General features: G+C 39.5%; 3 protein-coding genes across 6 annotated transcripts in view; 1 reads left to right on the top strand and 2 right to left on the bottom strand.

Annotated features, from left to right (window-relative positions):
• strn3 (striatin, calmodulin binding protein 3) overlaps positions 1 to 7,957 on the bottom strand; it is a 32,024-nt gene extending 24,067 nt beyond the window's left edge. The window contains exon 1 of the mRNA XM_084914898.1: positions 7,429 to 7,957. Coding sequence (XP_084771024.1) covers positions 7,429 to 7,695 — 267 coding nt within the window. The 5' untranslated portion in view covers positions 7,696 to 7,957. The remainder of the gene's footprint in view (positions 1 to 7,428) is intronic.
• Positions 7,958 to 8,268: 311 nt separating this feature from the next.
• ap4s1 (adaptor related protein complex 4 subunit sigma 1) lies at positions 8,269 to 21,593 on the top strand. 3 transcript variants are annotated; one of them, XM_084914901.1, is made up of 6 exons: positions 8,269 to 8,566; positions 8,675 to 8,830; positions 8,915 to 9,001; positions 9,084 to 9,152; positions 20,962 to 20,973; positions 21,336 to 21,593. In XM_084914901.1, the coding sequence occupies exons 2-6, from the start codon at positions 8,693 to 8,695 to the stop codon at positions 21,462 to 21,464; spliced, it is 435 nt and encodes a 144-aa protein (XP_084771027.1). In that variant the 5' UTR covers positions 8,269 to 8,566; positions 8,675 to 8,692; the 3' UTR covers positions 21,465 to 21,593. The 3 variants fall into 3 exon arrangements, with proteins under 3 accessions (XP_084771027.1, XP_084771026.1, XP_084771028.1); XM_084914900.1 differs by having other exon boundaries at positions 20,938 to 20,973; XM_084914902.1 differs by lacking the exon at positions 20,962 to 20,973.
• A 107-nt stretch (positions 21,594 to 21,700) lies between these two features.
• Positions 21,701 to 23,498, bottom strand: part of hectd1 (HECT domain containing 1) — a 45,333-nt gene continuing 43,535 nt past the window's right edge. For both annotated transcript variants that reach the window (XM_084914896.1, XM_084914897.1), the window contains exons 43-44: positions 23,195 to 23,339; positions 21,701 to 23,114 (exon numbers count right to left, since the gene is read on the bottom strand). In XM_084914896.1, coding sequence (XP_084771022.1) covers positions 22,977 to 23,114; positions 23,195 to 23,339 — 283 coding nt within the window. In that variant the 3' untranslated portion in view covers positions 21,701 to 22,976. The remainder of the gene's footprint in view (positions 23,115 to 23,194; positions 23,340 to 23,498) is intronic.

Here is a 23,498-nt window from a genome sequence, read left to right as displayed (position 1 = left end):
GAGAGACACAGATTTGTACTTGTTTCCTTTGTGAGAACACTTACTGACAACCTGTCTTTAAGACTTTTAAGCTGAACCCAAAAAGATCTCAACCTTTTAAAGTTGTGGAGAATGACCAAAACATCCACAGGATCCAGAAATATCCTCACTGAATGTTTTGAGAAACAAGAACAGGTCAAAGACCAGAGGAACTCTTCAATCCTGCCTCTTCTAACATAAATGATAACTTAACTAAAAATTATATTACAGTTTAAAAAAAAAAAAAGAAAAGAAAAAAGTCACAGATCGTTCAATCATGTTTATGACTGACAGGTATTTGGATCTCAGTCTGTGTGTGTGTGTGCGCATGTGTGTCAGTTATTTCGGGCTTGTCTACTTTTAGTGTCCAGCTGGGATCAGGCTGTCACAGCAGGTCCCAGTAGGCCAGGCTGCTACAGCCCTGTCCTCTATATCAAAACATGGAGTTACCATTGCCCTGCCCCAACTACTGCTACTCTCTCTCCAGGTAAAGAAGACGACCTTTGACCTGATCGTGATCAAAACTCATGGGTTTAGTAACATCTTGTGAGCAAAGATCAGATTGAGTTCTACAAAGTCGCAGAACCACAGAACAAAGGCAGCAAACAGCTCACATATTAGGGCTGCCACAAACGATTATTTTGATAGTCGACTAGTCACCGATTATTTTTGCGATTAGTCGACTAATCAGATCATCATCCATTGGACGTAAAACGTACAGCTTATTGCACCAGCAGCATCTGCTCTTATATAACTATCATTAGCTTACAGCTTGAAGTGTTTAAGGTATGTGCTAACTAAAAATAAAGACAAGATGATAGTTTATTAAATTTTAATGACATTTGCAGATTGTTTCGGTGAAGTTTAATAAACTCAGCCGTCTGCTCCTTGCTATCTAAAATATAACAGGACACCGGAGTATATTCTCGAGCATCTCACACTTCTGATAATCAGTTGTCTGCTTGACATTTATTAGGCTGTGTAAAAACTATAACTTTAATCTCAGCCAAACCGATTTACTCAGGAATAAATAAAATACTAAAAAAAAAGCCAAACAATGCCATTTTTCAGTTATCTAAGTGACTTATATTACATGTTTAACCTGAGTAGCGAAAGACAGCGGTGGGCTTGAAAACGATTTGCCAGGAGTCCGGTGTTCTCACGGGCTCTAGTGAGCCTTGAACCCCGGCTTGCTATCGAGCTGGTGAGACGTCTGTTACCCACGTAAAACATCGGAGCGCTTTTGAAAATATGTGGTGTCTTGATAAACTGAGCAGATGTTTGAAGTTTACACAGCTACATTCTCGCCTGAAAATATGTTAAACGTTTATTTTGTGACCTAGAAAGAATAATTTGAGTAATATTAAAATAACTAGCTGCCGCCATTGTTGACAACTGAGCAGGGCAGCGCTACGAATTCTGGGACACAGCTTCTTCTTCGGGGTTTAATGGCAGCTGGCATCCTTGTACATGCAGTGCTGCCATCTTCTGTTTCAGTCCGTTATTACACTCTTAAATCCTACTACTTATTCCTGCGTCTTTTGGGATCTTACAAAGCTTCAAATGACGCGTCGACTATTAAATTAGTCTTCGATGATTTTAATAGTCGACGTAATCGTGACTAGTCGACTAATCGTGGCAGCCCTATCACATATGTCAGTTTGTTTTACACAACAGCGTTCTTTGTAGGCTTATTTGAATTATTAGGAACAGGTTATCTATATAAAGACAAACTCCAAACTTGCTTTGCCACATATCTTCACATTTGGAGGTTCTGGTATGCAGATCCCTGTGGGGCTTGAGCAAAACAGAATGCTTAGTTAAACCCACTTATTTCAGAACACAGCTGAACCTGAGTCACCCCAGCAAACAGTGCTGAAAAGCAAAAGTGCAAAAGGGAAGCTGCGGAAGGGCAAAATTATGCTGCATCTGCAGGTAGATCGCAATCTATCAATTCTGTCCAGTTTATGCAGGAAAACGGGACATAAATTGGACTATGTTTGGGTTGTCATGATACTAAAATTTCAAGCTCCATACTGACATCCAGGAAAAAATCTCATACTCAATACTACTTTTAAAAGTAAACAAACAAACAAAGACGATATTTTATGCAGTTGTTTCTGTCTAGTTGCTGGTTAACTTTTTCACTTTCAATCTGGGATTTAACACTTAACATAACACTTTATGTTTCATCACACCCAAACATTACAATATTATCCCAATACATTGCTAATAATTTGCGATTTTTAGCTTTTTTCCCCCCAAATACACACCAAGTTACAAAAATCAAGAGGCGCTTGACTGCCTGACATGCCACGAGACTGTGTCATCAGTCATCACTGTGTGAAGAAGAAAGAAGAAAAAAATAAATAAAAAAATCACACAACACCTGCGACACAGCGAGCACAAAAACAGCCTTAGCTATTAGTGAGGGCAGCACTGTGGCTGTGTGTCATCTGGAGGAGGCGAAGACAGCACTGTCAGTATCAATATTGCTGCAAATGAGCATATAAGATCATGAGCAATTTTTAGTGTCAATAGTATTTGAGTATCTTTTTCTTTTTGACGACCCTAGATCACATCACTGAACCTGAGAAGACGTCAGAGACACACTTGCTGAATCCATGTCACCAAAACGCAAGTGATCACCACAAAGAAACAACACCAACAGGTTTTTGTTCTCACACTAACAATGCACACTATGAAGTACATTATGAATTTGAATACATAACACAGAGGAAAAGTCCTTCCATTTTAACAGTCACAGCCACTAAACTGAAACATTTCTGTTTGTTGCCAACAAATCTGAAGCAGAGTGAAGATTAGGCAAATTAGACCAATAATGGATTAAAAAACCTGTGTGTGGATTGAGACAGGATTTTAGAACAACACAGTTAGACACTTATGTTACTGTATAGCTTGAATTGAGACTTGTCTAACATCAAACTGGATCAGAGTTCTGACATCCACAAGTGAAACTCTGTCTGCCAGGGAGCATTTTATCTTGATGCACTGATCCAGTATTTGGACCGCGAATGGGTCAAATCCTGACTCAAAAACCTGGATCACATATTGGTGACCTGGGCTGGCCCATTTAACTTAGCTGTCTATATGTAGGCATTTCACACCTGTGATGCTGACATTTACGGCTGCAACGATTCATCGAATAATTCGATTTAAAAGAAACTCTTGGCATAAATTCTTTGCTTTGATGTTTCGTTTTAATGCACAGCTCAGTAGCGCGCCGATGTGTTAAATGATGTAAATGCGAGGGTTTCATCCACATTTGCTGCTAAAACAGACCTGAAATACAAACGTATTCAGGAGCAGTGTGTGAGTAAGAAGTCTGACGTCATTAAGCCCACAGAGCCCTAGATTTAAACAAAACCACCGATAACAGCAGCAGGAGAGAGATGGTGAAATCAGGTAGCATGGAAGAAAACGTGTTTCTAACATCCAAAAACAGCAGCACTGTTCCTGAAATCACCATTAAAATTTTTACTGGGAAAAAGCTAGTGAGTCTTTTATCAAACCACCTGATAAGAAAACTCTGATGTGAAGAAAAACAAACTTTGTAGCTGCTCCATCGAAACTTCGTTGTTTCACACAGAGAAACATCTGCAATAAGCCCCCAGAAGTTGCATTAATATGCAGATGAACAGTTAACATACAATGTGCTCTGTGAGCTATGTAAACTAACTGGATATCTTGTTTTGACAATCACCAAGCTCAAATGAAAGGGCAGAAAACAAAGCACAGAAAAATGTCAAATAAACCAGGACCACAAATTTTAAATATTCTGTCTTTTTTACTTGTCTGTTCAAAAGGGTTGTGCATCCTGTAGGTCATCCTTACACGGGCTTGGATGAGAGAATAAGAAAATTAAAAAACAACAACAACAAAAAATGTGGCTAAAATCTAATCTTCTTACAAGTAACTTCAAAACAACTACATCTAATCATACAAATTCATACGTACAGGGAGAAACTATGAATGAAATCTCAGCCATTTGGGCTGAGTTCTGATTTTGCTGTGGGAGGCATTCCGTTGGTATGTTTTGGGACCATGCAAGCCTCACTCCAAAACAAGACAAGATATCTTTGAGGATCAAAAATGTCTGAAGATGTTCTGGTGATGTTCACATGTGGGGCTAACACCGTACTGAGACACTTTACCGCTTGTTCCTTTAAATTTGTCTCCTGTCTACACCATTTCATTCTTTTCACTGTGAGTTCATAGACTGTGGGTTATACTAACTCACATTCATTCATTGACAGTTTGTATTAATAAACCAGTGTCCAATAATTCCTCACTGGCCCCTTCTCCTGCACGCCAAGTTCACACCTCCACTTATTTGTTCCTCTCAAGCTTCATCAGCAGCTGGTATCCACTCTTATCAGGAGCTCTGACAGAGTCACGCTTAAGGCATCCAGCATCAGTGACGCTGCAATACAAGTTTGACTCTTTGCCAATGGGAAGAGGAGAGCACTCGGGTACTGAAAAACACACCAACTCAAAAAATAACAAGAACAGAACAAAGTCCAATTCCGAGCTTGCCTGCAAGAAACAATGACGGTCAGTGGTGATAAATTTGATTGATGGTGGCTTTTAATTAACTGGTCCCAAAGTACAAGGCAATCGGTCAAACCCAGAGGTATTCACAGATATAGACACAAAAGCTTCCACCATTACATAAACTAAGGTAGCTTTTTTAAAATAACACAGGCTTGGTGACACAGCTGCAACTGGATGGGTGTGATTTGTAGCAGCCTGACTGTGAGAGATCTGCTTTCTGCTGTACTTAGTAATAACTATTTATAATTTTAAAACAAACAAACAAAAAAGTAAGTATCACATATTATTTGAACTGTTCTACATTTTTAAGGTTAAACATTACTGGGGATGGGGAAAGAATTGATACAGGACAGTAATGTGATATTCTGCATTGCAAGGTTATATTGATATAGGGACAAAATCAGTATTTTATTAAATAAAAGTAAAATATTTTGGGAATACTATGAACAAGAGGTCACATTTTGCAAATGGCTGCTGTTTAGTTTATAAATGTAGACAGATTGCCAACATGTTGCCATGAGTCTGAACGAGTCCTTACCAGTGAACACAATTCGACGAGACTCAACTCAACTGGCTGCCAGCTAGTTGTATTCTGGTTACATTCCAAAAGAACAGGAAGGTTATCGAGCGCAAATGTAATATTTAAATATGAATTTCTGTCTGTGTAGACAGCAACAGGTGTGATTTTCAATGATTTATCACAGTTTACTGCTGTATTATCAGAAATAGTAGATGTAATTGCCAACCTGACCCCATTCAATTCCAGACTGACAGCAGACTGAATCCATCTTATAGCAACAATTATACCAGGTGTTGCTATTGACGTTCTCATTTTGCAGCAAATAAATAAATAAATAAATAAATAACTGAAGTGAGACAACTTTATTTTACTGGATAAAAACAAATACTAACAAAGTTCAACTTTGAGGAAATTATTTGCAGTCGAAAAAGGTCACAAATCATAATATATGTTATGGCAATACTCAGTATATCCCAAACAAAATGTTCAAAATTGCAATATCATCATATCATCACTGAGGTATTGTGATAATATTGTATCGTGGGGTGTCTGGTGATTCCGACCTGTATTAGAGCTTTATATAGAACAATGTATGTAAAAAAATCTACTTTCGACTGCTTTTCTGTCACAAAGGCTTGATACAAAGAGTTGCCACAGCGGGTAGCTCCACATGTTTGATTTGACAGAGTTTCTTTTTGACTCCAGATGTTCTTCCTGACCCAACCCAAAAGAGGATTTATGTTGCCGGCTAAAATCAAACCTGTGCCCTTTCTCTTACCAAGCGAATGTGTTAACCACTACACCATTGGAGACACATACAGAGCAGTATTAAATTACATACATTTTCTATGTATTTAATAATTGTGTGAATTAAAAAAATTTCTTAAAGCAGGAACTATACAAGTAGCAGGAAACTTATAAAAGCAAATACTATTGTTCAAATAAATACATAGAATGGTTCTGCCATAACCCTATTTGATGGCCTCATGGTGAATACACTCTAAACAGTGGTCATAAATAGCTTCAAGAAACTATTAGTTAGTCCAAGTCTATGTAACACTAAACTGATCTTACATGGATACCTTTTAAAACAGATAAAAGATTTGATAATAACTCATTTATATGTCAAAGAATTAGCCTTGTTTATTACAAAACAAAGACACTGTATTCTTTTTACAAGGAAACCAAAGGCACGCTACACTGGTGTGGATTTAAATAAATCTACATGGTTTAAAAATGGCTTGTCTTTGTTTGTTACTTAATGCCACTGATTATCATATTAGTACATGCCACATTCAATAGGTGATTACATTTTATCATCTTAAGTGCATGGGCAGCCCATTTACTGAGGTGAAAGTACTTCTACCACCTGAGACTGTGAAAAACTAGAAATGCTCTCATTTTATCATGCCTGCTAAAAGCTTTGACCTTTTATCTGATTGTCTTACCCTCCTAACTTACAATTGTAACGCTGACAGTTAAGGCCTGCCTTTTATCTTATGATTTTAAAATTCAAGTGTTTTTATTCTTAAATTTAATTTTAATTTATAAATTTGATTTTTTTATCAAATATGACAGTAAGATATGACTAATATACGGGCTTGAACATTATGTTTTTTTATTTTGTATCTCATGTTTATAATATTTTGATGTCACAAAATTTTTATCTTTCAATACTAACTTAGTAAGTTAACTACTGAGTTTATTTCATCATTCATACTGAAAAGAATAACTTTTAAATGGTTAGGCAGTTTTCCTCCAATTTCATTTCTTTTCCTTATGTGCTGTGAATCACAGTCGCTCGGGCCCAGCTGTTGACTCAAAAGCAACATTAGCGACTAACACTGCTAACAGCTAGCGTGACAAACCAAAATGACTGAGATTAGATAGCTGACAGTCGGTTGGATTCACTTCTCTATTACCAGCTAGCGCCTGAACTCAGTAGCCACAGTGGGAACGTTTTAGCTTCATATGAACAAATCAGCTAACAGAGGAGAACGGCAACAACAGCTTCGGCTACCTGCTAAATTTGTCTGACACCGACTGAAGCTAAGCGCTACCACTAGTCGAGCTAACGGTAACCCAGAGCTGACCCTTTAGCTTAGCCACTTAGTCAGTCGGGTTACAAATATCGAGTTTAGCTGCTTTTGCCTCCCGTTTAAACCAAGGCCATGCCTAACTAATCGATGAAATAATAAATTAAATATTGCAACACTGCCACTACCTCTCTAAAACCAATTGTCTACACACTGTCCATGTTGTTGTTGTTGGGGGTTAGCATGGTTGGAATTCAGTGCTAAGTTGGGAGGGCTAACCTGAAGCTCGGCCCTCTCCACTTCCCAGTGCGCCCTCTCCATCTCGAACCGGGCCCACTCATGCTGGATGTAGTGCAGGATGCCGGGGATTGTGTACTGCTGCTGCGGCCGAGGTAGCTCATCGGGCTGGTGTGGTACCATGACTGCTCCGCCACCACCGCCTCCAATTGGCGGATTAGCACTACTGTTATTCCCCTGCTGCTGCGGTGGCGGAGGCTGTCGTGGGGCACTCGTTCCGACCCCTCCTCCGCCGGGGTGTTCGTCCATAATTTTTTTTTTTTTTTAAGTAGAAGGAAAGTCTCCACAGGCAGCAACGATCCGCGGAGGGATCCCCGCCCCCTAAAGCCCGTGTCTCAGCTCCGTCCCTGTCTCGCTGGCTCCTCTGGGTTGTGTAAAACTGGCTTTCCTCGGAGCGATGTGGTGCGCGCGGCTGATTGGGGACTTGGTGTTTGTGTATAGAGCTAACCGGCCGCCATTGCTGTTCTCTCCCCCGACCTCTCTCGGATCCGATGGTCAAGGTGGGAGAACCCAGCCGCAATGCCTGACGGGACACATCCATCCTCCTTTTCCCTTCCTGCTATCCAAATATATTATGGAACCTTCACTGCTCAAAGAAAGGGTAGTAAAATATAACTCTTTGACGGAGCATATATTAAGATGTATGGGGAAATACAGCAGTTTTACCTTTAGCTAGCAGATACATTGTGGTTATTGTCTATTGCTCCTTTTAAGTACCACAACCAGAACTTCTAAACAGCTGAATCTAAAAACTTTTCTTTTGGATTGTTTGCGTGGAATTATTACTCCCTCAAATGTCTTAAAGCTTATATTACGAGCATGTTTTGAAAGTATAAGTAGAAAGTACTTGCGTTCAAATGTAGTGAATAACTGTTACCCGGGAATGCACCTGTCTACGCATGCGTACCAAATGCTATGGCTGTATATTGTTGAATGTCCTCTTTCGCTAGTATTTATTTACCTTTACAGTACTTTACAGTAATCTTACTTTAATCCTGTAAACCGACAGCATTGTGTTTAAAATAACATTAGATTGGGGCAAAAACTCGTTAACAGAAGTTCCCGTTTTAGCCCGTTTGATGGAGTTAATGTAGCAACTGGCACAAGCTAACAGCTGGCGGTAAGTAAAACAAACGTTCAGGTATGGAGTGAGGTATTAGATTGCAATATCTCATACCATGGGGCAATGGTCTGTACTGATAATATCGACTTTACGATTCCTCTGCAGCCAGCAACCGATCGGATAATGATCAAGTTCGTGCTAATGGTGAACCGACAGGGTCAGACCAGGCTGTCCAGGTATTATCACTCTGTGGAGCTGAGCAGAAGAGCAGCTCTTGAGGCCGATGTAGTACGCTACTGCCTGAGCCGCAAGAAAGATCAGGTGTCTGTCTGCGAGTTCCCAGTCTTGTTTAGATCAAATAAATAACATAACAATATCATGTTTATAAGCCCTCTCTGTTTGCAGTGTTCCTTTGTGGAGTACAAAGACTTTAAATTGGTTTACCGCCAGTATGCTGCTCTGTATATCGTGGTGGGCATCACAGACAGTGAGGTGAGTGTGATCGGAGGTATTTTACACCTCTTTCGTCCTTTCAATGGTCAACAGGACGTGTTTCTCCTCTTTACTCTCACAGAATGAGCTGTCCATCTACGAGCTGGTTCATAACTTTGTGGAGGTCTTGGATAAATACTTCAGCCGGGTGGTGAGTTCAGTTTGATCGAGGTTCTTACAGAGATAAATACTGGTAGCCGCCAGTGCTACCCCTCAGTCTCCTAGTAGATGCATCTGTGGTAGAAATGTGAAAATCCTAAAAAGCCTCAGAACTTGAGGTCAAAGTCACAATGACTAGCTATTTTGTAGATGCACCTTTTGAATTGGTAAATTTTACCTCACTTCATTCTCGAGCTATACTGCTGAGGGGTGAAAACCATTGGATCCATTATCAGTGCAGGTCTAAGGCAGGTCTCAAAACTGGCGTCAAGCTAGCCTCCAGTTTGTTTTCTGTTCCCTGTGTATTCAAAGTATTACGGGAAGAGATGTAGAAACCTGACTTCAAAATATAAGCCAACTTCGAGTGAATTAACAGATATGTTAAGAACATAATAACATATAATTTAGTCTTGTTTACACACTCTAATGTTAGATCCACATGACGCAACCCTGTATCCTAGTAGCGCCCTGTCAATATCAAGGCCATCTTATTTTGGATTCCAAAGTAAAAGCCCTGTGGTCAAAGGAGTTTGCAAAGAAAAGCGTCTGGACTTCTTTAAGTTTACTTGAAGACGTTTCACCTCTCATCCGAGAAGCTTCTTCAGTTCTGAAGTGAACTGAAGAAGCTTCTCGGATGAGAGGTGAAACGTCTTCAAGTAAACTTAAAGAAGTCCAGACGCTTTTCTTTGCAAGCTCCTTTGACTACGATGACCTGGATGACTGAGAACCTTCACAGACATAAAAGCCCTGTGAATTTTCATTTTTGAATTACTCTTTCAATAGAGTAGACTAGAATAAAATAAAGCTTTATTATCCCACGGATGAGAAATTTCGGCGTTACAGAGCTCTTACAGCAAGGGAAAATAAAATGTAAAAGGAAGACACAATGTGGTCCTATAAACATAAGCAACCGAAGTTCGTATATACAGGTATATACAGATAACAGTGTACAGAATGTGTATAGGAAAATTGTACAGAGATATGTATAAAATGTACAGAGCTATGTATAAAATGTACAGTAAACAAGCTGGTGAGTAAGATGACCAAAAGAATGTTAAGTTGCATTATAGAGTCTGACAGCTGCTGGTAAGAATGACCTGCGCTAGCGCTCCTTCCTACACTGTGGGTGTAAGTCTACTGCTGAACGAGCTGCTCAGTGCTCGTACAGTCTCATGCAGGGGGTGGGAGGTGTTGTCCATGATGGATGTTAGCTTAGACAACATCCTCTCCTCCCCAAACTGCTCGATGGACTTCAGTGGACAGTCCAGGACAGAGCTGGCACTCCTGACCAGTTTGAGTTTCTCCCTGTCCCTCTCTGCCATTCCACCACTCCAGCAGACCACAGCATAGAAAATAGCAGACGCCACCACAGTGTCGTAAAACGTCCTTAGGAGTGTCCTGTACACCCCGAAGGATCTCAGCCGCTGTAGCAGGTGGAGACGACTTAGACCCTTCTTGTAAAGTGCATTTGTGTTTGTGGACCAGTCCAGTTTGTTATTGAGGTGAACACCCAGGTATTTGTACTACTCCACCATTTCAATGTCCAAACCCTGGATGTTCACTGGTGTAATAGTGGGTGGCTTCTTGCTGAAGTCAATCACCAGCTCCTTCCTCTTGCTGGCATTGATGCGAAGATGGTTCTGTTCACACCAGCTGACGAAGTCAGTGATCAGTTCAATTACTTCAGAATGCTCTTAAAAGCAAAACTCATATTTCCAAAGACTAGTTGCACTTTATATCAACAGTATCCAACCCCACAGTGATACCATGTCAATTTCAAGTCAGTCTGATTTTGCCTTCCAAAATAAAAGCCATTTCAAATTGCCCATATATGACTTAACTTTCAATGATTTCAAAATGCTCTAAATAGGAAAATTCCTGTTTTCACAGGATAATTTTTCACCTTAAATCAACAGTGTCCAACCCCACAGTAAAACCATGCCAATTTCAAGTTGCTCTGATTTTGCCTTTCAAATTAATGGCCCCTTTGAATTTAACCATATATGATATACTCTTTCAATTTCTTCAGAATGCTCTTAAAATGAAAATTGCTGTTTCCACAGGATAATTTCATTCTAGATCAACAGTGTACACTCTCACGGGGATACCAAGTCAATTTCAAGTCACCTTGATTTTGCCTTTCAAAGTAATGGCCTGTTGAAGTTGCCCATAAATGACCCACTCTTTCACTGACTTCAGAACACTCTTAAAAGCAAAGTTGCTGTTTCCACAAGTTAATGTCACTTTATATTGACAGTTGTCATGTTCAGAATTTTTGGAAGGAATCTCAGGAGAAAGGTTTGTCTTTTAAAAAAGGATTTACTTTGCTTTTGGCAGTTGAAATTACAAGTTTACACAGTGCTGTGGACCTCTATGTGAACCAGCAGCATGTTTCACAAAAAGGTTGACCCTCAAGTGTGCTGTACAACATTATATAGTAAGACAAAAACATAGATTAAAGGAGCTATCTTCCTCCCGCACGGACGTGGCAGTCTTGGTGTCTGCGCCGAAGCATCCTCGTATTTCCGTGACATCGTCTGGTATCTGCTCCCTCGTCTGTAAGAGACAGAAAAGCAAAACACCTCTCTGCCTAGCCTTGATGATCTAATGGTATTATCCATTGTTCTTCTAGTGATTCAAAGTTGGTTTAGAATATCATGTTCGGCACTCTCTGACCCAGAGACTTATTCTAATCATAATCTATGTGTGTAAGCATGTTTGCAGTTATCCCTCTGCACCTCTAAGTCATTTCCAACAATATATCAGTCCGGACAGTCACGTCGAACGAAGCTTTTGAAATTCAAAAGACTTAGTGCCAACTTATTAATGGGCACATTTGCAATGTGTGTATGAAAATGATTATAACCGCTTATTTTAGTAATAGAAATCAAACATTTTCAATCCCAACATTCCCTCCTTTCACATGTTTTAATGTGTGAACATAAAACATGTTTTGTTCAGCCTGCTGTCCCACAGGTTCCCTCCAGAGTGATACTCAGCCTTTCAGCTTTTCCCTCTTAACTGGGATGGTGTCCTGTGGTCGAGTCAGCGCTAAATCAGCTGTCGTCCCCATTCAGTTGGTCAGATACTGGGTCTTCCAGACCGTCAGCCGGCCTCCTCATGGGAACGCATTAAACGAACACAGGCATCTTATCTTCTAAACACGATTCAGTTTCTTTTGATCATTAAAGCTATCGTGGCGATCGTGGCTCAAGAGTTGGGAGTTCGCCTTGTAATCGGAAGGTTGCCGGTTCAAGCCCCGGCTTGGACAGTCTCGGTCGTTGTGTCCTTGGGCAAGACACTTCACCCGTTGCCTACTGGTGGTGGTCAGAGGGCCCGGTGGCGCCAGTGTCCGGCAGCCTCGCCTCTGTCAGTGCGCCCCAGGGTGGCTGTGGCTACAATGTAGCTTGCCATCACCAGTGTGTGAATGTGTGTGTGAATGGGTGGATGACTGGATATGTAAAGCGCTTTGGGGTCCTTAGGGACTAGTAAAGCGCTATACAAATGCAGGCCATTTACCATAAACACAAAATTGCAATATACATTTTGCCTTTCCTACCTCTAAACACCTGGGGGCAATTTATGTCTTGGTTCAGCCATGAAGCCAGCTCACCTGATTCATCACAGAGCCCAACCGACACTGGCAACTGATAGGGTCACACTGCATGTTCTTCCCTTAGTGTCGCTGTTTTCAATCTGTTAACTGGAGTCCTCAAACATGGGATAGACAACATCCACAACAAGTCACTACAGCTGTGAATGTGGCCAGTTATCAGTCAATTACCAATCAATGACAAAATGATAGCTTTTAGCCACTCACCCAGAGGATCTTCAATCCCAGAAAATTCCTTCTCCTCATTTGATAATGTCTATCCTACTCTGGACTGTCAAAAGTGACTTTAACGCCGAGTGGTCTGACAGTCCTGTTTATTGTATTCCCTGCTCAGGTTAGCCAATCTCTGCACATTGTAATGAACATAATCAACCTGGTCAACATTTTGTTGGGTGTTATTTCAAAATATTATGGATTCGAACCCCAACACCTATGGGATTTGCCATACGGACTGCTGTATTTTACCTCTGACCTATATCTGTTACTGGCAGTCCCAAGTGGACATCTGTGCAAACACCTGACCAGATACTTGGGCAGGAAATTTAACAGTTCCTAGGAACTGTGCCCTTGGTGTAAAAATTTTAGGAATTTGACCTAAAATTTTGACAACACCTATGGTGTTGTCACCCCCATCGGGCTTTACCTTACCCACTTTTGGTGAGATTCCTCCGTCGGACATGTGCAATCACCCTCCTTTGGCATGAAAACTGGTGGTGTGGTGAAGTGGGTGCTATAAAAAAACAAAAGCTCAGGACAGAACAGTTATCAGTCATGTGCTTCATGCAAAATTTACATATATTTTAATTCATATTGATCCTCTGAGTGTAATAGCACATTTTAATTTTAATTTATCAAAGTTCAACACAATGGGTTTTTCCTTTATTTTGCTTTTGTTCTTTTTGCAGTACCACATCCTAGCATATGCCCCTGCTGGTTGTATTCTACTTTTTAATGATTGACTATTATAAGGGGGGAAAACTCAGTCACGTGGACCAGTGTTTATTATTACACAACTCTATTTTGGACATGACAAATCATACCATACCCTTCGTTATACACAAATATTGTTTGGTTTTGGCTGTTTTCCTATAAAAAATTTAATTGGCTTTTCTACAATGGCCTGCGATGCTGAATGGTAAGATGTTCCAGTGATGAATGATGTCAAATGTTCTTTATTGTCTTTAGGGCTGCCACAAACGATTATTTTGATAGTCGACTAGTCACCGATTATTTTTGCGATTAGTCGACTAATCAGATCATCATCCATTGGACATAAAACGTACAGCTTATTGCACCAGCAGCATCTGCTCTTATATAACTATCATTAGTTTACAGCTTTAAGTGTTTAAGGTATGTGCTAACTAAAAATAAAGACAAGATGATTTTTAATGAAATTTGCAGATTGTTTCAGTGAAGTTTAATAAACTCCTTGCTATCTAAAATATAACAGGACACGGAGTATATTCTCCAGCATCTCACACTTCTGATAATCAGCTGTCTGCTTGATGTTTATTCAGCTGTGTAAAAACTATAACTTTAATCTCAGCCAAACCGATTTACTCAGGAACAAATAAAATACTAAAAAAAAGCCAAAGTTATCTAAGTGACTTATATATCATGTTTAACCTGAGTAGCGAAAGACAGCGGTGGGTTTGAAAACGATTTGCCAGGAGTCCGGTGTTCTCACGGGCTCTAGTGAGCCTTGCCCCCGGCTAGCTATCGAGCTAGTGGGTAACAGACGTCTCCGAAAACGTCGGAGCGCTTTTGAAAATATGTGGTGTCTTGATAAACTGAGCAGATATTTGAGGTTTATACAGCTACATTCTCGCCTGAAAATATGTTAAACGTTTATTTTGTGACCCAGAAAGAATAATAAGAGTAATATTAAAACTAACTAGCTGCCGCCATTGTTGAAAACTGAGCTGGGCTGCGCTATGAATTCTGGGACACAGCTTCTTCTTCTTCTTCGGGGTTTAACGGCAGCTGGCATCCTTGTACATGCAGTGCTGCCATCTTCTGTTTCAGTCCGTTATTACACTCTTAAATCATACTACTTATTCCTGCGTCTTTTGGGATCTTACAAAGCTTCAAACGAGGCGTCGACTATTAAATCAGTCGTTGACGATTTTGATAGTCGACGTAATCGTGACTAGTCGACTAATCGTGGCAGCTCTAATTGTCTTTTTGTCAGCTCCTCGTGTCTGTAGAATCCATTTTGATGTCCTCAAAACTTCTGTAGATCTTTATCATTGTTGCTGGTGTTTAAGTGGATGCGTTTTGAGCTCTTTTGATTTTCCGCTGATTTTTCTTGTCCATTTTCCTTGTTGTTCCAATCTTCTTCTTTCTCCCTCCCTTTTTTTGAAAAAGTACAGCATTTACAATTCCGTCTTTTTCAGAAACACCCACAAAAATCTATTTTGTAGTCTAGTGAGGCCTTTTTTGGTAGTTTGGTGCTCTCCTATTAGCATACTCTGGAATCTGTTGTTGTCGTCCAGATCTTGGTCTCTGGGCCCTCATCTGTTGTGGATATTGGTTTGGACATTCATTCCTCCAATGTCCTCTCATTCGAAAACTGCCGAATTGTTGTCTTTCACACACTTCTGGCTGGTGTTTCCCTCTGAAGCGTCCGCTTTCGACATTCCACATTTGTGCAGATCTTGGGCCTTGACCTTGTTCTTGTTGTCACCGTGGTTTACACTCGGGCTTTGTTTGTGTAGCCAATGCAGCAGCCACAGCTTGTTTTATTTCTGCTTTTAAGTCAACAAACACAGCCTGCATTTGTTTGGCCTTAACTTTGTTGTTGTTGACCTTTGAGTTCTTTCCTTCCTTCTGATGCTTAAGCAGCCTTCCAGTTCATTGTTTCGTCTTCCTCTCTGATGTGTCTCCGGACATGATGTTCCAAGTGCTCTCTCCACAATGAATCCGTCATAACACTCAATCCAACCACTCCATCAACAGAGTCTTGGACAGATCTTGGCAGACCAATTTCACACTGCTTTCTCCACAAATGTACAGCTGCCTCACTCCTATCGTGTCACATTCCTGTATGATGCTGCCAGAGGTTGGCTACTCGCTCCAGATATTCAGTCAAGGACTCATTGGCTTCCATTCGTGGCATCATTTCAGCATTCAGCAAGCCCGTCTCTGTCTTTTTTGTTTGTTTGGTCAGCTTTGATTTCTCCTTGGACTGAACGCCTCTCAGTTTTCCTGGCCTGTGTCTTACTGAGAGCCGCAGTCCCCTCCTCATGATCGTTGTCAGTGCTTTCTTTTTGATTCTCATGGTCTGAGTCACTCATCCTCTCCTTTCTTCTAGTTTGCTGTTCTCCTCCTTGAATCTCCTGAGTTGTTGTTCGAGGAATCAGTGTGGGATCTCTTTGTAGCTTGTCTGTTGGAAGGAAGAACTCTCTTACTCCCAGATCTTAATTGTCATTACGGTTTTCTTTTATTGTTGAGACTGTAAATAAAATTCAGCTCTACTAATTATGAAGGTTTAGACAAGCAACCTATATTTTGAAATGATGACAGCGCAGTGCTTTTTTCTTTTCCCAAAAACGCAGACTTCAATTTTAACACAGATAAATCTGAAATAAACTGCAAACTAAATTGAGTCTAATTTAATGCAAGTGAAATCATTCCTGTTCAACCCAGCTGGTAAATGATTCAAAAACACACACAATGTACTACATTAATAAAAGATGAGATTGAGCAGTCAAAATACACTTCTGGGATCAACCCAGAAAGAATCTGGATCAATACTTGATTAGAAATTAATCAAACAATTTAACAATCAGCTCAACAGTAATTGTCACCAAGACAAAACCAAAAACAAAACAGCACTAAAATGAATTTAGGAATTACTTACATAGAACAGATAAGAGTCAATGAAAGAAAACCATACGATATAAACAGAATGGCAGTTAATTTAAGAATGCTTATGGTCATTAGTCTGTCCAAAATCAATTTTAAGACCAAATCCTACAATGTAATGCAAAGCAAAACAACTAAACCCCAAGATCATTAACTGCTCATCAACTGATAACAGAAACCAATCTTAAACTCAACTGGAAAGATCATAAACAAATATAATTGATTCTACAGCTGTCAGTTAATTACTGACTGATGGCAAAATTAATTAAATCGATCAATATCCTTAACACAGACCCAAAAACAAACCGGTTACCCTTTTAGCTGTTTCCCAATATCAGAAATCAATTTAGCGGGGATTAGAATACAAAACCAGTTAGCAGTCAACTCTATAGCTTTTGAATTGATCACAACTAATGGCAAGATTGATTTATAATGATCAACGTGTAGTGACAAATATATACAAAGACCCGCTAATTCTATAGCTGTTTACTTATGTGAGAAATCAGCTCAAAGGGAACTTAAATCAAAAATAATTGGCAGTTAACTCTATAGGGTTTAACTAAAAATGAGTAATGACAACTTCAAAAGAAAGGTCAAAAAACCAGTGTACAATTACCAGCTTAGTTCTATAGCTACCAGGTGATAACAACAATAAATGAGAGTCAATTTAATATTATCTTCAGAAACACCAGCACGTTTGTCAAAGAAAGCCAAGTTTAACCTTTAACTTTTGGAAAACATCAAATTGTCTATTGGGCAGAAACAAGGTTCAATTCAGCATCCACCTTCCAGAAACATTTAACCCTATCAGATAAAAACTAAGGTCAATGGTGTTTACTGTTTCATAAATATTAAATTGTTTATCAAAACAAAACAAAATGCAAATGGAATTAACTTCAAAATCCTTTACATTCCTTCCTTTACATTTATTAACCAAAAACAAAGTTCGATTTAGACTATAACTTCAAAAAGATCTATTATTTCGTCAGGCAAAGACAAAGTTTAATGAAATCATTTAAAATAATTTAAAATAAAAACAAAGTCTAATTTAATTTAGAACTTCAACAACATTTAATCATTAAAATTAAAACCTAATTTTATAAAATAACTTGAACCGTGATCATTGAAAACAAAACAAGGTCTAACTCAGGAAATAACTTTTTAGAAAATATGATTATTGAAAAATAAAACAAAGTCTAATTTAGATAATAATTTCAATACCAATGTGTTCATTTCTTACTTTGAAATAGTGTACTCAAAAGATTGTTTTCCACTCTCTGGCTTCTGTAAAAAGCTCCTCAATCTTATGCTTGAACTTATTTATCTGGCCCTTGATGTGCTTACTTTAACTTTTGCATAGTATTTTCACAAAAAACCCAAGCAGAAATTCACTTTTTATTCAGAGAGTGTTATCCAATGTATTTAAAACCCAATAATAATTTTCCAATATGAAATGAACAACTATTCTAAGAACCTAATTAAACAAAGAACAGGGGACACACTCACAAATTACTTGGATAACTCAGCATTCACATGAGATATCCCACTCACACTGAATCAAAATGGATCCTAGTCACGTCCGAGCAAATGCCACGCTGCATAGGTCATTTATTCTGAAACTCACTCAGGCACTCTCACACTTCCTGTGTTAGCTATGGCTGTTGTCACTACCATTGGCTGTATAAAAGGTGATAGGACATATAAATAACTGCAACTTGAATCGTTACTGAAGCTCAGTATTTGACACAGAGTGCAAGTTCACTGCTGTAATAACTAATAATGATTAATATAATAAATATAATATTGGCCATATCATAGTTACATTACCAAAGTGAGATGACTTTAGTCTCATGAACAACATTAGTTAGTAAATAACAATTAGCTAATCTTAAAATGACTCTTCAGTACAGAAATGAAGCCCAACAATCATGTTTTACAGTCCTGTGGTCTCAGCCTCAGATAGTTATTAAATCACACAGAGCTCATGTAAAAACAAATGGACAAAATATGTACTCCTTCATTTCTGTCAAACAAAGCTGTATGAAACGTTTCCAGCTGTTAGTATCATGGTTGCTAGTAGGGCTGGGTATCGTCACTGATTTCTAGAATCGATTCAATTCCGATTCACAAGGTCCTGAATCGATTCGATCCACGATTCGATTCGATTCAATTCGATTTGAATCTGGGAAATTTTGCCTCAGACAGTCAGAAATATTATAATTCAGATCAGTACATTTACATATTTTTGTATCTATAAAAAGGAAGCTGACACTTTCCAGACTTTATCAAAGGTGTGAGCATCACAGCAGATGCCTTTGTGTCAAAGTAGCTGAAGACAAAACACAGAAAAACATGAAGGCGAGTTTCCTGGCCTGGGATTTTATAAAAATATTCTACAGTACATCAAAAACAAAAGAAAACCATTAATCAACTTATGAACATTACCTCTGAAGTTACAGCGGTTTTATTAGAGACACGGCTGAGCATTTTGCATTTTGCATAATTTTAAAAAGTTTAAATTTGTTCAGTATTGAACGGCAGAAATTAGGTTTTCTTTTCGGAAGTAAGTAAAAGGAAAAAAAACAGCGGCCGACAGCGCTGTAAACAACGGTAGTCTTGTGCGTAACAAGCAAGCGAATAATGAAGAAAACAGATTTCGGGGATAGACGGGAAACTGTTCTTGAAGTACAGAGAGAGAGACAACGAGCTGTGCATGACGTGTGATTTTATCGTGGTGGAAGCAAAACAGCAAAAGTCAGAGTGAATTCATGACGATGTTTATGTGAAGCGTAGTTTGGATCTTCTTTTGCTGCTGGTTCGGTCAATATTGTTTGGAGAGAGAGAAAACTAACAGCTTCAGAATCGGTGCAAAAAGGGCGTAAACACAAAGCGCGGACCCGCCGAAACATCAGAATCAGCGAGCTGTCGGCTTTCAGCCACGACCGTGTCCGTGCCGTCGGTGAGAAAGGCGACATCTCACTGATTCTGATCCGCGGGTCAGCGCTGTGTGTTTACGTCTTTGTGCAGAAGCCGTGTACCTGCTCTCATTTACTGTTTGAAATTTTTGGTGGTTGTCAAAATTTTGTGACGTTTCACCTGAGATTCTGGAATTTGGGGCAAAATACATTTATATAAAAAAATCGATTCAGGATTTTAATGAATTGATATCACGTTATCCAAGCCAGAATCGATTTTAATCGATGAATCGATTATTAAAACCCACCCCTAGTTGCTAGGCAACCTTGGCAGCGCGACGAAGGCTAGACCGTCCCATGTCACAAGCCTCGCACTTCCGGCCTTAGCGGTCTTTGAGTACGCGGCCCTTGAGGACCGTTATGGCTGCATACTTTAAGGTTGCAGACCCTGAATTGGGATACAGCCTACTTCTCCGTTTTTTGTACAAGTGACAAAATCTTTTAGCAGCTCGGCGAACAGAACCCAGACACGGCTTTTCTCACCGTTTCCGGCTCCCTATCAGAGCCAACAACCCAGGAAAAGACAGACAACAGTTGCTCACGCTAGCTTAGCTCACACATACACACACACGTACTTTCTTTAGGAGGAGAGGAGAAACACTACAGCGAGCTCTCACTCCCACACACGATACCATTGTGAGGGTGTATAAATATGGGCGCAAATTCTGGTCATAAATATTTTGTACTTGTAAATCAGTTTTGTACTTGTAAATTAGGATTCGTATGTGTAAAAAGAATTTGTGTGTGTAAAACAGATTTGTATGTGTAAAAAGATTTTGTGTGTGCGTAAAAAAGATTTGTGTGTGGACTTAGCCAAAAAATAGATGTGAAACTCGGCACTCAAGTTACAAGTACGAATTTTGACCCGGTTTTTCTTCCTTTCATCTGATTGGCCAATGTCATGTTAATGTTAAGCTTTTACTTTGGAATCCAAAATAAGATGGCCTTGATATTGACAGGGTGCTACTAGGGTACAAGGTTGTGCCATGTGGATCTCACATTAGAGTGTGTAAACAAGACTAAATTATATGTTATTATGTTCTTAACATATCTGTTAATTCACTCGAAGTTGGCTTTTATTTTGAAGTCAGGTTTCCACATCTCTTCCGTAATACTTTTAATGCTTGTAAGACTCTTGTGTCAAGCCAGCCTCCAATTCGAGACTTGCAGTCAAGCTAGCCTCCAGTTTGTTTTCTGTTCCCTGTGTATTCAAAGTAATGATTACAGTTTCAAACATATATTGTATACTTTTTGAGATGTCTGTAACAACAAATGAAGACACTGTTGAAATGCATGAAGCTGCTGCTGTTTGAATGTTTCAGTCTAATGTGTATTTCTCCCTACAGAGTGAACTGGATGTATCCTGTAACACAACCACAGCTGCACACACTGCATGTATAAGAGTCATGCTAAAAGCACAGTGTATATTTTACCAAAGCCCAGTAATTTTTAATTGCTTATTAACTAATTTCAAATAATAATAATAATAAATAATATTATTATTTAAAAGCTACTTCATATACATTTTATAGTCAGCTGAAGGACAGTGACCATTGACAAGGACAGAGAATGGCAAAAACAAAAAAAATAACCTGGAGACACACAATAGATTTAGAGCTGAGGTCAAATATTCATGTAAAAATTACCCATCACTAGTTGTTCAGTAGGAGTCTTTGTCTTTCTTTATTTCCTTGTTTCCTTGACCCTTCGCCTTTATCAGATAATGTTCAATCTGGATCGAGTTCATATCATCCTGGATGAGATGATCCAGAACGGACACATTGTGGAAACAAACAAGAGCCGCATCCTCGCACCCCTCACCACTATTGACAAGATGGTGGACAGCTAACAAAAAGAAGAAAGGAAGTCACGGACTGTTCTTCAGGCCGAGGACTGGCCTGCAGCTTACAGTCTGAATTTAGAATCTGCTTAAAGGTACTGATGTTAAAATAATAAAAAGAACTCCTCAGTGCCCACATGTACTCTGGTCAGTATATTAATATCCAGATGTTCGATCTGCACAGCTGAGAGAAGGAAGCCTCCCTCTGAAGTTGGCCAGTTTGAATTATTCAGGAAGAAAACCGGTTGTGTGAATTTAGCGGGGAATGAATTTTTTTTTTTTTAAATTTGTCTTTCGGGGTATTGGCAGACCACAGGAATTGTTTTGACTGAGCTGGCCACACATGTAAAATATCTGTAACAAACCAAAATGTAAAGACATTTGGTGGTATTTTTTGTATATTTATAAACCTAAAACATTAATAACATTTTTTTTTTTAAAGCTGTCTAATATGTAATAAAACAATAAAAAAAAAACCAAAATAAAAATTCTATAACTCTAGTTCATTTTTTTAAATATAATATCCTTAATACTGAAACAACATCTGTATGATAAGTTTGCAAATTTTTTTTAGAAAAAGGCTACAAGATAAATATCTAAATCAATTACATCTCTACGCGGTGATTCTCAGCAACTGGACTGCTGGAGATGATAAATCTGCTTCAGCCTCATGTTGGTTGAAGTGCGGTTGTAATACTGAAACACTTAAACGTGCAAACGAAATGAAAAAAAAAAAAAAAATCAAAGATTCATATTCTTCCACAGACCACAAGACTCATTCTTTACTTCATACTTTGCAAACATTTTAATGATTATTTTTTTGGAGCATACACATTTGAAAATATCTGTTTACCTCAAACTGCAACTTGAGTTAAATAAATGTTTATAATATACAAAGAAAATACAGGGATAGCAGAGCTTTCTTTTTTTTTTTAATCTTTCTCTTTAGATGTGCCTTGCACACAGCCAGTGTTTTTGTCTCTATAGCTTCATTGTAAAACAAACACCAAAGGCTCTCTGACCTTTGACCTTTACAACTGGTCAGTAACAACCAGAGAACTGTCGCACACACACAAAAACAAAAAGCAATAAATGGGGGGAGGCGGGGATCCATGAACATTTCAGGGAGGAGGAAGTGAAAACAGAAGCTACGAGTCAAACCAGGCACCAAACTGAGAGCAGACAGGAGGAGGAGATCAGCACACACACACGCGCGCGCACACACACACACACACACACACGCAAGCCTGCAGCATCAAAGCTGGGAACAGACCAGCAGCAGCAGCTCAGGATGGTGAGGAAGAGGATGCTGCTGCTGATGATGAAGGAGGCGGTCAGAGAGGTGTGAAAGATGTGACAGCGTTTCTTTCATTTTGTTTCTGCAACATAAATCCTCCTCCTCCTGTAGCAGGAGGTCCGGCCGTCAGTCAGTCAGCTGGTTTGGATTGGCTGGCTGATCCGTCAGTCACAAGGCGAGACGGACAGATGACTTGAGAAGCATGCTCAGTGTGGCAGCGGTGGTCAGTTGAGGTGGAAGCCTTTCTCCATGGTAGCGGCTAACAGGCGCTCCCTCATGATGTCCTCAGATGAGTACTCGGGCAGCTTCAGGTAGTGAACACAAGTGTTGACAGATGGGTAGCTGGAGTCTGTGGCATCCACCTACGGAGGCAACAGTCAGTCAGCTTACTGACTAAAACTACACACATTAACAAACTCAGTCATTCAGAGAGCCAGTTTACCTTCCTGACGATGGTGAGTCGGGGGTGCAGGTTGGCAAGACCACCAGGTGGCAGGGTGGAGCAGCCAGTGGTAAACTGCAGGAAGGCTTTACGCTCATCAGATGACATTCCACATAAGACTCGCACAAACCGCAAGAAGCCAGGGCTGAAGGAGGAGGAGAGGTTAAATACACGATGCCGTGGCTCAGTGTTTCCATTAGCATTCTCAATCATCCAGGAAAGTAAATCACCAAAAGTTGATTCTGTTCATCTGGACGTAGCGTTACCATGACACTACGTCCAGATGAACAGAATCAACTTTTGG

Source organism: Perissodus microlepis, chromosome 19 (assembly GCF_051167445.1).
Source record: "Perissodus microlepis isolate ML-2025 ecotype Zambia chromosome 19, ASM5116744v1, whole genome shotgun sequence".
Lineage (NCBI taxonomy): Eukaryota > Metazoa > Chordata > Actinopteri > Cichliformes > Cichlidae > Perissodus > Perissodus microlepis.
Note: the sequence above shows the minus strand (reverse complement) of the source record. Positions and strands in the feature narration are given on the sequence as shown.